The sequence below is a fragment of the Mixophyes fleayi genome, chromosome 9, assembly GCF_038048845.1.
Source record: "Mixophyes fleayi isolate aMixFle1 chromosome 9, aMixFle1.hap1, whole genome shotgun sequence".
Lineage (NCBI taxonomy): Eukaryota > Metazoa > Chordata > Amphibia > Anura > Limnodynastidae > Mixophyes > Mixophyes fleayi.
Genome location: NC_134410.1, coordinates 71,502,623 through 71,519,054, shown reverse-complemented (window position 1 = coordinate 71,519,054; position 16,432 = coordinate 71,502,623). Strand labels below are relative to the sequence as shown.

At 37.3% G+C, this 16,432-nt stretch overlaps 1 protein-coding gene across 1 annotated transcript in view; it reads left to right on the top strand.

Annotated features, from left to right (window-relative positions):
• The window catches only part of STEEP1 (STING1 ER exit protein 1), a 32,761-nt gene extending 20,791 nt beyond the window's left edge, over positions 1 to 11,970 (top strand). Inside the window, exons 4-7 of the mRNA XM_075184527.1 lie at positions 5,925 to 6,063; positions 7,739 to 7,828; positions 8,099 to 8,191; positions 11,447 to 11,970. Coding sequence (XP_075040628.1) covers positions 5,925 to 6,063; positions 7,739 to 7,828; positions 8,099 to 8,191; positions 11,447 to 11,509 — 385 coding nt within the window. The 3' untranslated portion in view covers positions 11,510 to 11,970. The remainder of the gene's footprint in view (positions 1 to 5,924; positions 6,064 to 7,738; positions 7,829 to 8,098; positions 8,192 to 11,446) is intronic.
• Positions 11,971 to 16,432: the final 4,462 nt, after the last annotated feature.

Here is a 16,432-nt window from a genome sequence, read left to right as displayed (position 1 = left end):
CCCATGCAAACAAACACGGGAAAAACATACAAACTCCACACAGATAAGGCCATGGTCGGGAATCGAACTCATGACCACAGTGCTGTGAGGCAGATGTGCTAACCACTAGGCCACCATGCTGCCTATAAATATATTTTAATGCCTTTATTGTAGTTGTATTTTGTGGAGTAGCAATTGACTTGAAAAACTTGTTTTCTGTGTGTGTATGTTTGGGGTTTTTTTTTTTTTTTTTTTTGTTTTCTTTTTTGTTTTCTTTAGTCATGCTGGTGTTGACCTTTTCTCTTAGGTCATTCTATAAACCTGGTTGTGATCTACAGCTGAGACAACAAATGAATCAAAATAGAGGTGGACCGCTGTAACAAAACAATTACTACAATATAAAACTAATAAGCAAAGATTTTAGGCCAGACATTGCTGCTTAGCCTAATCATGTGAGGCTCTAGCGGCTTCACTGTTAATTGTATCTCCACTTACACTTTGAATAAAGTAATATACCTTTATTTGTGAACAGTGGTTGCAATGCAGTCCAGCAATGTGAAGGAAGATCTTCACCTGATGTTTTTCAGTGATCAGTGGTACGTGATGGCAGATAAAATCTAAATGTACTGACATGGGTCAAGGTGGGATCATCAGTATTTTGAGCAGAACATAACTGCTGTAGTGCAAATAACACATTGTTCTGTTCTTTGGTTAGAAAAAAAAGTTTGTTTTCTAGAATTTCCTCCGGCTGAGCAAGTGTGCCTCTGCACAGTTCCATATTCTATTTTAGGCTTTCTGCTTAGACTCATTCAGCACAGGAACATGCTGCATTCTTGACATTTTACAATCCTCTGTGCTGCAGTAAAAAAGGCAGAGAGGTCCTGGGAAGGAAAGGGATAACCTTGGAAATAAGAAGGTAGTACGTGCCAGGCAGAATGGTGATCTTTCTTGAAATCTGTCATTACAACAGTTAAACATTTCTTTCACCTAATGAAATATGCATGTTGTTATATCTTTAACATTTTTTTTTAAACTAAATGGCTTAAGACCAAAGCAAAGGAGTGTAAGTTGATTATTTTGCTCTAAATCCTCTTAATAAATTGTATCCGGGTAGAGAAATGATGCTGGCCTTGAAGTTGTTTAGTTAGTAAGAAGATTGTTAATTTGCTTGTGGTTGAGTATGGAAGTTTAATATAGCTTAAACTGTGTATGAAATAGCTAATATTTTAATTGAACAACATGTACAACGCCTCGTATCCCCTTGTTCTAGAAGGGATGTTGCCACAAAAGGGTAGTTTTTCCTGAGGCCTTCCTAAAAGGAAATAACACCTTTTTTAATTTATATACCATGCTGCCTTTTAGTGGAAATACTGTACATTTATAGAGCAGTACGTTATATTTCGTAGTAGCTTCACAATGCTGCTAAAGTGCTAGCAAAGAGCAGATTGTATAGACTTGACTGATGTGAATTTCTAGCAGATATCTGCTACTTTCCACTGACGCCAAAACACAGGGATGACCCCAGCATTAGGCCCCTTACCCACTGATGTCATGTTTGTGTAAGAAAAACTAGAAGTCTCCCATTGGTGCTAAATATGTTTCAAATAATGATCACAGCCGATAGAGAGAGAGATATATAGATATATATATCTATCTATCTATATATTATATGATGGATGTTGCCAACCTCTGTATTATGAATATACATGAAGAATAAACAAATACAGTGGTCACTTCATGAGTGTAGCCAAATAAAAATATACACAAAATGTAGAAAGAGGTTAGATCACTCCTATTTAAATACACAACAAATTTAATATCTATCGGCATATAAAAACATTATAAACCATTTCATCGTTTAGACCTCTCTGATCTCTTATATGTAAATTCTTATATTGGCCAGATCTGTTAAGTGAAACCAATGGAATTCTAATACAGATGCACACTTTGAATTACCTAACAGTGCAAGAAGCAAATTTCTCCAATCCTACAAACTGTAAATGTAACAAGTAAATCACCAAAGTCACATGGATCTGGATAAATCAATATCATCTAACATAGAAACTTAATATAATTCAGCTCTTTTGCATGTGGACTTTCAAATCTTTTATACCATAAGGAGCACAATTTAGCAAATACTTGCATTTGGTAGCTCAGTCAATATCTACTCGCGTGTGTGTGTTACTCTGTCAGCCAAATTCAGAAAATTATTCTTAAAATAAACTACTAAAGGAGACAGTCTAGCTCAATTGCAATAGACATATTATAGAAAGTTAATGTTATTTTAATTTTCACGCTTGTATGTAGGTCTAGTAGTCGTATGACTGTCTCATAGTCATATAACTCCTCAACCAATGAAATGCTACTAGTTTGTTGTTGTTAAGATATTAAGATACAATTAACCTGATGATACATGTTGTTCGAATGAGAAATGGAGTAACAAATCATCCAAACAATCTTTGTATATACAATACTGAAGTTAAGTACATTAATTATCTCATTACAGTTGCACCTGTAAAGTGGTGGAATATATTAGGCAGCAAGTGAATAATAAGTTCTTGAGGTTCATGCAGGAAAAATGGGCAAGCGTAAGGATCTCAATGACTTTTGACAGGGGCCAAATTGTGATGGCTAAACGACTAGGTCAGAGTATCTCCAAAATGTCATGTGGGGTGTTCCTGGTATGCAGTGGTTAGTACCTACCAAACGGATGACGGGGTCATGGGCACCCAAGGCTCATTGATGTGAGTGGGGCGTGAAGGCTAGCCCTTTTGGTCCAATCCCACAGAAGAGCTGCTGTAGCACAAATTGTTGAAAAAGTTAATGCAGACTACAATAGAAAGGTGTCAGAACACACAGTGCATCACAGAATGCTGCGTAGCCGCAAACCGTTTAAAGTGGCCATGCTAACTCTTGTCCACAACCAAAAGCACCTACAATTGGCATGTGGCATGGAATAATGTAAGAAGGTGGCCTGGTCTGGCGAATCATGTTTTCTTTTATATCATGTGGACTGCCGGGTCTGTGTGCTTCATTTACCTGGGTAAGAGATGCCCCCAGGATGCACTATGGGAAGGAGGCAAGCCGGCAGAGGCAGTGCAATGCCCTGGTCAATATTCTGCTTGAAAACCTTGGGTCCTGGTATTCCTGTGGCTGTTACTTTGACAGATACCACCTACCTAAATGTTGTTGCAGACCATGTATACCCCTTCATGGCAACGGTATTTCCTGATGACCGTGGCCTTTTTCAGCAGAATAATGTGCCCTGCCACACTGCAACAATTGTTCAGGAATGGTAAGAGGAAAATGACGGAGTTTAAGGTATTAAATTGGTCTCCAAATTCCCTAGATCTTAATCCAATTCAGCATCTGTGGGATGTGCTGGAAAAACGAGTCCAAACCATGGAGGCCCCACCTCGCAAAGGATCTGCTGCTAGCTTCTTGGTGCCAGATGCCACAGGACACCTTCAGAGGTCTTGTGGAGTCCATGGGGTATATATACTAGACTGCGGGTTTGAAAGTGGAAATGTTGCCTATAGCAACCAATCAGATTCTAGCTGTCATTTTGTAGAATGTAGTAAATAAAAGATAACTAGACTGTGATAGGTTGCTATAGGCAACTTCACTTTTTCAATCTGTTTTATAAATATAGCTGTTTTGGCGGCAGTAGAGGGATCTACACAATATTAGGCAAGTGGTTTTAATGTTGTAGCTGATCGGGCTGCATATATAGTGTATCACCTTTAATGTGATGCACAATTGTATATTAAGTGACCACCCTCTTTCCATTTAATTGTCCATGAAGAACGATAGCACAAAGGCTCAATTATGTGACTGATAAAACCACTCAGGGAGTCCATCGTAGCTACTAAGTTACAACAGTCAGTGTAAATTAATCTATCATATGGAAATATGTTATGTCTACATATTTATATTCATTTCAGTTAACAAGTGTATGTATGAAAAACCTATTGAACCGTCCTTGGGAAAGTTGTTTCTTTATTTGTAAACTATGGTAAAGAGGTTTCCCCAATTACAGGCTGCTTTGTGATTGACTGGGGGTGAGGGATGTCCCTGGGACTCCCTGCTTGAATCTTTAATTGAAGTGGGGGAAAAAAAATATTAGCTAACAATGCTGTGGAACTCCATTAATCCAAGAAGAGGAAAACACACTCACTCTCGCGCGCACTCTTTGACCTGGTTAGAAGACCATGCTACTAATGCACCCTCTAACAGCTATTCGTGGCCACAGATAGCTTTCAATAGGCAGTCAGTAATACACAAGTGCCTCTCATTATATGGCTAAACAACAAGCCATTTGCTAAAGCAAATACTATTTAAATGACGTGTTGCAATGATACGCATAGAACTACCTTATGATTAAAAATAAGTTATTCACTGGGCAGCTGACAATAATTGATCGCTCATATACTAAATGGCTAAATTAATGTGAATATATTCTCGCTATCCTTAGTGAACCACCCAACAATATAGGCAATAAGTGACCTGTGATTAGAGGTAGGAATTATTAGGCAATTAATAGACAATTATTATTTTGTACTGCATAATGGAACCCATCATCAGAGCATTTACTAGGCTTTGTTGATGTGTGTTAAGTACAATTGAGTGCTTGGTTTTAACATCTGTATGTATAAGTCCTAATACAGCTGAAGAAATACTTTCAAATCCTCTTGAGACCATGGTGGGACCAGAACATTTGTGGTTACATGGTTATAACATTTTGCAAAATGTGAAGGGTGACTTCACAAAAAAATAATGTACTATGTTCCATCAAGTGCGCAATACTTAGACATAATTACAAAAGAAAAACGTTTTTTTTTAGACACACGGTAAATGCCTATTTTGCCCCTTTTATTAAGAGGCCTGATAAAAGATCTACATGCGTTACTGCTGTATTACGACTTTCTGCTATATTCTTTCAGGCATAATCCATCATGTATGTATGGGGATCCTGATGTATGCTGGAGAGGAAGGTGGGGGTGTTTTAGAAGGAAAGCTGTGTTTTATGGCCTTTATTGTAGTAAAAGCTAAACATGTTGAGAACCATGTTAAATATTTAAAGAAATCTCCTTTTCTGTGCTAAAATTGGTTTTCACATCGATCAGTAGTCGAAGTTGGAGTGTATATGTTGGTATGCCATACCGGCACTTCTCTTATTGCTTCTGCTAAAGGAGTTTTATATGGGAGATAATTAACCACTTTTATAAATGGACTACACAGTTGCACCACCGGGCAGAGCAGAATGAGTTGACACTGCTGTCATACCAGTTCTATTGATAGACTATAAATTCCATAAAATGAGGTGAAAGTAGAAGTGGAATGCGAAGTTTGTGTCGCTGGAACTTTGCACATTTGCAGAAATGCCTATTTTACTGTTTTGCATAAAATTTTGTTGCGATTTTGCTCATCTCTATTATGGCCACGACTGCCAGTGACAGGGCCACTAAACGGTAAAGCTGTGCAGCCCTGTCAGCTAGCACGTAGATATATCTGTGTAAATCTATTCATCTTGAGAATAAAGTAAAAGAAAGTTTTGCAAGGATGATTTTAGTAGAAAATGTTAACACAATAGCATGGGGATAGCATGTGACTAATTTAAGTAGTATGCCAGGTAGGAGCAGTTGTACCATATGGTAATAACCTTAAATCCCAAACTCCATATAGTTTATGCAAAATCCTTATGCATCAAACTTGGCAGCCAGTGGCTCTTCAGCTTTTGTTTTAACTAAGGGTCCCAGCATGCTATGCAAACCGCAGTTTTCCTACTTCTGATGTAGATATTTTATAGACTGTAGCTCTTCATGTAGGTATGGCCTATATTTCCAAAGTAATACAGAAAATGAAGCATTTTGCTTTTTTCTTTCCTTTTTTGTTTTGATTTCCTTTGACAGGGGTGTTTTATAATTGTGTACTTAATTCTGCAGGTGCAGCCTGCTTCTCTTCTACCAACACCACCAGAAGAATGCCCCTGCAACATTCATTGTCAATGGATCATTGGTCAAGTTTGGACAAGGATTTGGCAAAACAAACATATATAGCCAAAAGCCTGATCCACCTAAAAAGGTAATAACTGACCCCTTATATTTCAGTGAGTGTGAATATCTGGCGTAACATGTTCCATGCTTTTGTTTGACATTCGAGGTATGGGCCTGATTTAGACTTTAACCCCTTCACTGCTGAGACCTTTCACACACCTGTTCTGAGAGCTCATTTTGGCACTTTTTGGGCTGGCACCATTCCATCAATATTAGTAATTTGTTTATTCAGTACCATCACAAATTACCTTGGTTTTTTTTTCAGAAGACCTTGAATTTTCAGAAAATTCCCTCAGTCTGCTTATAAGTCCTGTCACAAAAAAAGAAATTCTATCCAACATACCCAAAACAGTGTTTTGGGGTTTTGTTTGTTTTTGTATTTAATGTGAAATAAATGCAAATGTGTGTAAATTTTGATTTTAAATTTAAATTTTTTTTACTGCCAAGAAATATTTTGAGGTTCTTGCTTTGCTCTTGTCCAATATTCAAAACGGGTTTCTACATATAGGTTCTCATAATAAAATCTGCACTTGCATTTGTTTGTTGCTATTTTGCATGGTCTTTAATGAACTGTAATGTGTAGGCATAATGTGGGTAGCCCATGTTGAAAAAAAGACAACCCAATGCTTCATCTGAGAGTATCCCTGGGTTTATTGAAGCCAGAATGGAGAGATCTAAGCATTAAAAATTCCCATCACTGGACATTACTTGCACATCACTTGAAAAAGGGAACTATTCTCTTTTAAATGTGGACTCCCCATAGTTTCTTGGAGCTAGGGTGTGTGTTACAAAGTCTTTACACTACAGAAAACATTAAGGAGCCCAGGATGGTAGAGTGTTGTTGTCTGATGATCACCAAACAATAACTTCTAAGGAGCCACATCATTTAATAGAGGGGACTCCCCTCTTTCAAATGTGGGTGATCCATGAGTTTGACGCCAGTATGGGAGAGATCTGTCCCACCTGTTGTTACCACTAAAGGGGTTAATGTGAAAATGAGGCTTTTGCATACACTTACATTCTGTGGCTAATTTGTGAGTTGCATGTAAGATATGTGTACATCTTTAAATCTAGACATAGATATATCCGCACACAAATCATCATCTTGGAAGCTCAGGCCAGAGCTATGTATGGACTGCACATGTAAGATACTTGTAAGCAACAATCGAATACATATCTAAGGAGCTTGGTTGACTTGTATTTCACACTTGAAACTTACACCTGTACGTCCCTGACACGCTTCTCCAAGCACTTGTAGAAGATTAGCTCAACCCACAATACCCGTGCAAGTTGTTCATATGCGCAGTGCGCGACAAACTTTATTCGCGTCATATCTTTTACATGGTACAAATCTGGCCAAATGTGTCTGATATCGGAGTTTGAAGTGTTTTGTTTTTGTTTTATACTGACAGATTAATTTCAGCAGAAGTGAAACATTGTGGTTAGAACATTGTGGTATGGAGGACAGAGAGAATGTTAAGTGGCAAGAGCGCTTTCTGTTCCCACCCTGAGGCAATGAGTGAAGTGCAGTTTCATTGCAAAATTCAATTTAAAGGCAATGTTTAAGGACAGTTGGCAATTATGTCCAAAAGTGATGTAGAATCTGTACCCTCCTTTTTGTTAATCTAATTGAGGTTGTTAAACAAGTTATATGTGAAATGAAGAGCGAGTATATTGCAGCTATTAATCATTCATTGTTTTAGGTGATGATGACCAAACGTACAAAAGACATGGGCAAGTTCAGCTCAGTTACAGTGTCCACCATTGATGAAGAGGAGGAGGAGATAGAGGCAGTAAGTGAACCAGCATAAAGGGTGTATACAAAAGCTACGTTAGCGTACAGTTATTTAACATACCTATTTTATCACTGTATTAAATTTTGAGTTTTCCATTACTCTGCATGTGTTAATATCCTTTTAAGACACTAGAAATGTACCCCATTTATTGAGTTAACTTCATGTCTCCCAAATGACCAGTATGTTTAATCAAATTCCAATGTGAGTGGAATATTTGTAATCTGGAGTACTATGTGCTGATTTGTTGCCCCCTTATGTGTCATTTAGAGGGAGGTGGCAGACTCCTATGCGCAGAATGCCAAAGTGATCGAGAAACAACTGGAGAGAAAAGGAATGAGTAAGAGAAGGCTACAGGAACTGGTATGTACTATCGCTGTAATTCAGAAACCTCTTATAAATATTGCTCAACATGGCTGTACACAGCTCTCCTATATTTGTGTACAGGGTAATTATAGGGCAAAATGTTTACACTATGTATTCACTATGCACCAGATAAATAGGATTGTATTGACATTGATCACTTCCTAAAAATATTAATTGACAAAATGTCATTGCATTTAGCGAAATAGTGCCACTGTTCATCTTTTAGTGTTTTCTGATGTGACATAATCACCATGTGTTATACGGTGGTAGTCAGTTTCACGATACTGACTACCCCGACACAGAACGACATGGGGATTTTGAATGAATAGTACACCGACCTGTGAAGAAAACCTACTTACCGGAATCTCACGTCACAGACCCGGAACTAGGGAGCCGGTCAGCAGGATTTTCCTGTGATCGTGCCGGAGATTAAGCTCACTATAATCATATTTAGTAGGTTCATTCTGACATGTTAGCAATCCTCTTAGGAAATAGGGACGATAGGCCTTGTGCCGGCTAACCCCGGCCAATTAGATAGGTAGTTCCGTACTGTATATGTTTCATTACAATCTAGGTGGGACACTTCACCAATATTGGTTTTACCACATAAGGACATGGTTAATAGTATTTCCTGCTACAACTTGTTAATAGCAAGGAGATTTCTCCCGTAATACAGTGACCAATATTTGATGTTTTCTCACACTTTGAGTGTAAATTCATTGTTCATTATTAACGGAGATCATATACTGCGGATATACCTACTATAGATATTTAGTTATCAATTTACATTTCAATTGTGCGTTGAATCTTTGTGTGACAGAATAATAATTTGTCTAATAAATCTATAACACACACAAGGGCAATTACGCCATAGCTGGAGACCATTTGATAACTTTAATCTTGGACCTTGTTCCACTAACCACAAGCCCATCCTTTTCTCTAATAAATGAAGGATACAATAATAAAATATGAATGAACATCGGGTAAAGTGACGTGTCACGTCACAGACCCGGAACTAGAGAGCCGGTCAGCGGGATTTTCCTGCGATTGTGCTGGAGACCTAGTTTACCATAATCACACCCAGCAGGTTCATTCTGATATGCTAGCAATCCTTTTAGAAAATAGGGATGATAGGTCTTGTGCTGGCTAATCTTGGTGAAGTTTAAAGGTAGTTCCGCACAATATACATGCTATTACAACCAAGGTGGGCCACATTATTAACATTGGATCCATTATATAGGGACAAGGTTAATAGTATCTCCTGTTATAACTGTTTAACAGCAAGGCTAATGATCAATATGTGATGCTTCCTCACACTCCGATTGCAAATTTATTGCTTACTACTAACGGAGACCATATTTGGTGGATGTGTTTTTGATTCTCTGCGTGATATAAATATATTGAGCAGATTCTTTATTGTTCTAACATATTCAACTGGAGACTATTTGACAACTTCAATCTTGTACCCTGCTTAATTTGACCCAAGCCTATCTTTTTCCTTTAGTCAGTGAAGGATGCAACATTGAAAATCAAAAATGAATGAACGTTATACATGCACATATACTGATATCTAGACCTATGGGGAATTGATAGTTATCCCCAACGGATATAACAGTATTTGCTTATATTGTTAAAAGTATTATAACAAATATATGAGCTAATCTGGTTTCACGGTGCACGATTCTGATAATGAATAAATCAGAAGAAATTAATTATTATTGATTTAGCTACATTTTCAATCCATGAATGAAGTAACCAACTAATAACACTAACAATAATAATCTTTTGACCGGCTCCTTCTAGGGGTCAATTTTATTCTTGTTTACACTGTTTTCTTATCTTTTGCACTTCTATAATTTTAAACAATTCGCCTAGTTCTATGATATCTGATATTTGCCCGAATTTTAACTTAATTACTAATAAAGTTGATTTTATTTAACAAAATTTCTATGGACAGGAGTGCCCCACATACTACCTTCTTCGGTTGATGTCTAATATCAATTGAATTCTTTATATAAAGTAGGTTTTCTTCACAGGTCAGTGTACTATTCATTCAAAATCCCCATGTCGTTCTGTTCTCTGTCTGGGTAGTCGGTACCGTTAATAGGTACTGCACCCATGTTATATTGTACTGTGTGCAAAGCTGATATACATTTCATATTCCATACTCTCAAAACTGTCTCAAATCAATCTCTGGTTCCAAAACACAAATGGAATAAGGACAGAGCTGTGGATATGCTTCCCTTAATTTTTGCATTTCGTCCTGAAAATGACAGCAATTTTCCTAAATCACTAAGCTGACCATACAGGATATTGACAGCATTATTTGGATGTTTGACAAATGTCTCAGCATTTGTCCAGCCCACCTCTTCCCCTTTTCCCCCTATAAAAACAACTTTTTTTTTTTTTTTTGCTGATAATTGCATTGAAATTACCATGTTTGTTAAAAATACTATAGGAAGACAATGGTCTGTGCGCAGTTACCTGAACTAGGCCACAATGAAGTCCTGGCCTGCGTATTGCCATTTCACTGATATATAGTTCAACGTTTTCATTGCGCACACACAAAATCCATAATTCCAATCTTTGTGTTGCACGAGGGCATTTAGTTTTATAGGTGCTTGTCCGCATTTATTTAGCTTTTTGGCTAATGTGATGGTCAGATAAGCTACTTTGTCTAGTTCCTGTACGTAGAATCATTTGTAGTCTCTGCAGAGGTTGGAAGGTTTGTTTTGATTCTTCTATGTTTTACAACCATTAGACCTAAGTTGCTCTAAGCTGGCTTACCCTTTTTTATATTAACTCCAAACACAGGACATCTCTGTGGCACATTCCATCTAGTATGGGGTTTTTTTTCTGCATGCCCCTCTTTTAAATGTCCTTTTGTTACATTGTCTGCTTTGCATGATGTTTTGGAGATTGCAATTGTTTCATACTATTACAAATTGTTTGATGTAACCTCTCTTAAATGTTGTGCCCTTTACTTAGTTATTCATTAGTAAACTTTCCTGATGAAGGGGCATCTGTGCTCTGAAAGCTAGCAAATATAAAAATCTCTCTTGGTTAGCCAATCAAATCACTCCTATAATACTTTTGTCTTTTTTGACACAAAAGTATTCAACATAACATATACTCTTGTCTACATAGACAAATTCTGTAAAGTTTGTTACATGGCCAATGAGGCTTTTCTAACCCCAAAATTTTAATTCAAAGTACAATATGTATTTATTTACCCACTTGTTCTTTCCACAGGCTGAATTGGAAGCGAAGAAAGCCAAAATGAAGGGAACATTAATTGACAACCAGTTCAAATAGAAGAGACACATTGTGTGAAAGTGAAATCTCTTTAGAAGCATTTGCCAGGCAGAACATGTTTACAAGCAGTGTGACAGATGTGTGTGGCGGGAGTGTCCACCGTCTGATATGACTTTATGTGCAGCTGGGAGAACATCCCAAATGTCTATCCTGTAATTATTGGCAAGTGAATCCTATGCTTACTGTATATATATATATATATATATATGAGAGGAAGTATATGAACAAAACAGAATGTAAAACATTGCTGAGATTAAGGGCTAAAAACACTGTCCATTTTTTGGGGGTACGATAGCTACTTAATGTTTATGATTTTCTGGAAACTATTCCAGAGAGTTACAAAAAGTCACATGGAAAAAAAGGTTTCTTCTGTTAGATTTGTTTTTAATTTTAAAACCTGTATATTTTTACAATGTTACACACAAAAATTAACAGTGTAATAAATTTATTTTTCAAAGGAAGTTGATTGTAGTCTGTCACTAGAACTATCTCTTTGGTTTGGATTGTTACTTGTGTCTGCTCCTGTTCTGAACTTTAGTGATCAAAAGAACACACTACAAACCAGTGGACCTGTTTTCTGTCTGTTATATCATGTTTTGAGCCAAAGCCTCTTATTTATCATAACAATGGGGGTATGTATGATGATAGTATTTGTTTGTATATTTGCGTTTTAAACCATTTTGTGGGTTGAGCCTATGTGACATTACTGATGGGATGTCATTGTTTCATAGTGAATTTGTAAGCTGCGTTCTGCATGAAGCTCACACATAAGTTGCTGCCTCCAGTGTTTGTAGATGACTGGTACTTTTTATTAACAAGGGTGAGTATTGCCATTATGTGCTTACAATGTGATTTGAAATCGTATCCATATTCTATAGAGCAGTGAACTTAAATTATCTTTTATTTATATGTGGTCCCACAAAATTCTGTTTCTTCTGTGGAAATGCATTAATTGTAAGACCCTCAGACATAGGAGCACGAAACCAGTGAGAGACTTCAAATTCAAAAAGGTCAAACATATAGGGACATATTCAAATAGGTCCGCAATCTTGGTAACATGTGGAGTGTGCATTTGCGAAGGTAATATGGTACCACAATAACACAGATTTTCCTTTGCAACCCTATGGAGTGTGAAGAAAAAGCAGCCTTACCAACCAACTTAGACATGATGTTACAATAATAGAAAACGGATCTGAATATATCATCTTTTAATTTATTTTTTTTCTTGATCTCTCTACACAACAATCCAATTGAGTATCCCATATTTGGTGACACAGCAATTAAGTATAACAAAGGAGGTTTGATAAACACATTTAAATCCATTAATGAAGTCCTTCTAAATTAACAGAGCTGAATTTGCCTCTTGTTGTTACTAAAAAAAAAATGGAAAAAGGAGGGGAAAAATATTGCATGGTACAGTGATTTTAGAACAAGACTTTTTTGAACAAATGTAATCTGTAAATGATCCATTAATGCATTCTGTATGAGCGTCTGAAACATCCTTTAATTTATGTTTTGGGGATTGTTTTTTGTTTTTTTTAAAGTGTTAATATGAACAGGCATATTTTGAGAAACCTAACACCAAGTATTTGAGTATTGAGGTAATGGATAGAGATCACATGACCTGATCACTGAGGTACCAAAGAGCATTACAAGGAGACGTCTAGAGACTTGTATATAAAGTGATGTTGTAATTGTCCAGACAGGTACTGAACAATTACACCATCACTGATGAAGGCTACTGTAGAGCTGAAACGCATTGGAACTACACCATACATTTAGAAATCAGATCCAACTTAACCCGGAAGTTAGTAGTTCCGTAGTGGAACACAATAGGAAGTGCAACAAGCGACAGCCGTTCTCGGCTCGAACGGAGTCTGTAGTATATGTGTGTAAATAATATAATAACTTTTTTAAGATATTTATGTAACAATAAAAGTATTTGTTTTACATAAGTAGCTCAGCACTTAATTAGCACCTTATCACCCACACACATCCAACAAAGTATGCAGAGCACCGAAGCAGCAAAGGAAAAGATCCATCATCCTAGTGAGAGTAAACTTCTTTTTATCCTTGACCATCTAACTTTTCAGGGTAAGGTTTTTATTCCAATATCTTTTGGGTTTTTTTGAGGTAATTAATAAGGGGTATAAGATTGGAAGTTGCTGAAAATGCACAGACACTGGTGTGGATGAAGACTGATGCATGGGCATGATGGATAAGAGAATATCCCATTTTGGAACAGTTTAAGATTGAACAGTGATACAAACATGTATTGTAAACTATGAATTGTGGAGGTTAATTGTTTTAAAGAAAGACTGATTTGAGTGTTACAAGATACAGCATCAAGGGCTATTTATCACTAAATCAAAACTTATACCCAAAGCGGAGGGTGTAGCTCTAAGTACTACCTTGTTTGTATGCACTGCACAGTGGGGAAATAAAACATACAACAAAGACAGTACTAATGATAAAAATATGGAAACAGATGGCAAGAATTTAAGCATAATACTGTGCATAAGACAAGTATGGTACAAAACATGCAAAATTCATAATACGAGGACGCATAGGAGGGCGAGTTGTTAGCGAGCCCTGCTCCTGAGAACTTCCAATCTAATGGTTGATTATTTATTACAATCTTATATAATTTAGTGAATGCTTTTGGTTTACTGAGCAGTATCTAAAGCATCAAAGGCATGTGGCTACACTTGTTTTATTACTATTACTAGTAGTTTTTCAGCTAGTATTGTTTGTTACTCAACTTTTCATGTATTTTGAAGTTTTTAAAATAAAATATTTGTGAAAAGAACAAAACTATTTTGTTGTATGCTCCAGAATTGTGCAGTTGATGAGTAGTTGTGTAGCTATTGCATTATTGAGTCATTTCACATGAGTTGGGGATCAAATGGAGATCTCGCTATGTAAGTGAATTGGGTGAACTAATTATCGCCCCCCTGACAGAACTGTTATATTTGCTTTCTGCCCTTCGTTTATCTGCTTTACACAGATTTATCACTTTGTCTTGCATGCTATCTCCTGTCATTCGGCATCTTAATAAAATCTGACAGCCCCACATTGCACAGCAGTTCCAACATCTGTCGGTGTGAAGTAAATAGACATCTGTACCATATCTGCAATTGTTCCCACAGGGAGAGAGGGGACACATTTCTTGGTCTACTTGTAGTGCTGTCAAACACTGCTGGAAGCTTAACTCCCTAGGTTTTTCAGACCTTTGCTACTGTCCTTTTTTCCTATTAGCTACACTCCATATTATACGTGTTTTTTGTGCTTGGCATTTATTACTCAAGAATGATAACATTGTAAAAACAAATGTCCCCCTAAAAACAATTTATTAGAGATGGATTCTGAATTGTAAAATAAATCAAGTCATCACTTCTCTTGTAAGACATGACTATCCCTTAACTATCATGCCTTCCAGTCATTCATCTTCACCAGCATCTGTCGTTTTATGGCTTTCATCTAATTCTATGACCACTAGGGATAGGATAAGAAGGACAGCTGCTGTCGGGGACCATTACAGCCTGCACAAAGTTCAAGTGTATAATTATAAATGCTAGAACCACTTTATAATCTTAATAAGATTTCTCCTTCGGACACCATGGCAGCCATAACTATGGGTAGCTTACCTTTCCAACTTAGATAGAAACAGGTTACCAACAAAAAAACAACACACTGTATGGTATATAAGGCATAATGTAGCATCTTCTCTACCTGTGTCTTTTCTCTAGGATAGGTAGGGCAGGTAGTAGATTATTATTTTTCTATATGTTAGGGGCTTAACCGCTCTAGAGGTCCCGTTGAAGCTCCAGTGTTTGCTGCAAGCAGATGACAGGGCTGGCTACCCTGGTGCACCAGACTGCTGCTGTTAGGATTAGATCTGCTGCAGAATTCTTAAATTTAATGCCAGTTTCCTGGACTTCTGCGGTCTGTGCACACTCTGTGTCAGAGGTCACAGTGCACAACAGACATGAATGACCAGGCTGTATGCAGGCAAAGAGCTGCTCAAAGCACCCCTGCAGCTTTGATAATTATTCACATGGACACTGTCTGAATCAGCTACTCCTGGCAATGGAATGGAACCTGCATCAGAACCCAAACAGCTGAAGGGTATCCACACTTGCCCCTATTTTAGGGGTGCTGTATATATGTGCGTTTTCAGTTGGTATGTCCGGTTGCCATTACTCTGGTAAGAGAGTGCTGAAAATATGGACAACAGGATGCATAGAGTTTGGGGAGCCTTTAATAAGCCTATAATTAATGGAGCTGAAAGTGTCTTTTTGGACAATATGCAATTGTCTGCCAAGAGCAAACTCATGAGCAAGTATAATGAAGCAATTGTTTGATTCATGTGCTTAACGGGTTAAAGAGAGCAGGCTCCCAGACCAGCACAGGCTGGAAGACAAATGTTTTCACTTAAGATGTTATTTCCCAGTTGATGGGAGTATTCCTCCAGTGATGAATACAGAGAGATTAAAGAGTGTACTAAGTTGTTTAATTTGGACAATATGGAAATTTTGCCTAAGCATGTTTAGAAATGTGTTGATATGGACCACAATTAGGTTTCCACAGGGTCTCACAGATTCCTGTTTTGAAGACCAGCAAGTGAATTTTTTTCTGCATATCAAATGGTAAAGGAGCTGATTAATAAAGATTAAGCTCAGGTGCCCAAATCTCTAATTGATAGAGTTGGAATGTATGTGTCCATTCAGGGCTAAGGAAGCTCATGATGGGGCATAGTGCCAAAAGTTGATTCACCTGGTGCTATTATGTCATGTATAAATACTATTACTATTCTAGATGGAGAGCTGTTTTAACAAATTTCATAGATTGAGAAGAAACACTTTATAGAGCCCAAATAAAAATATTTAACAGAATCAACTGGCACACCAATAGGACGCTGCC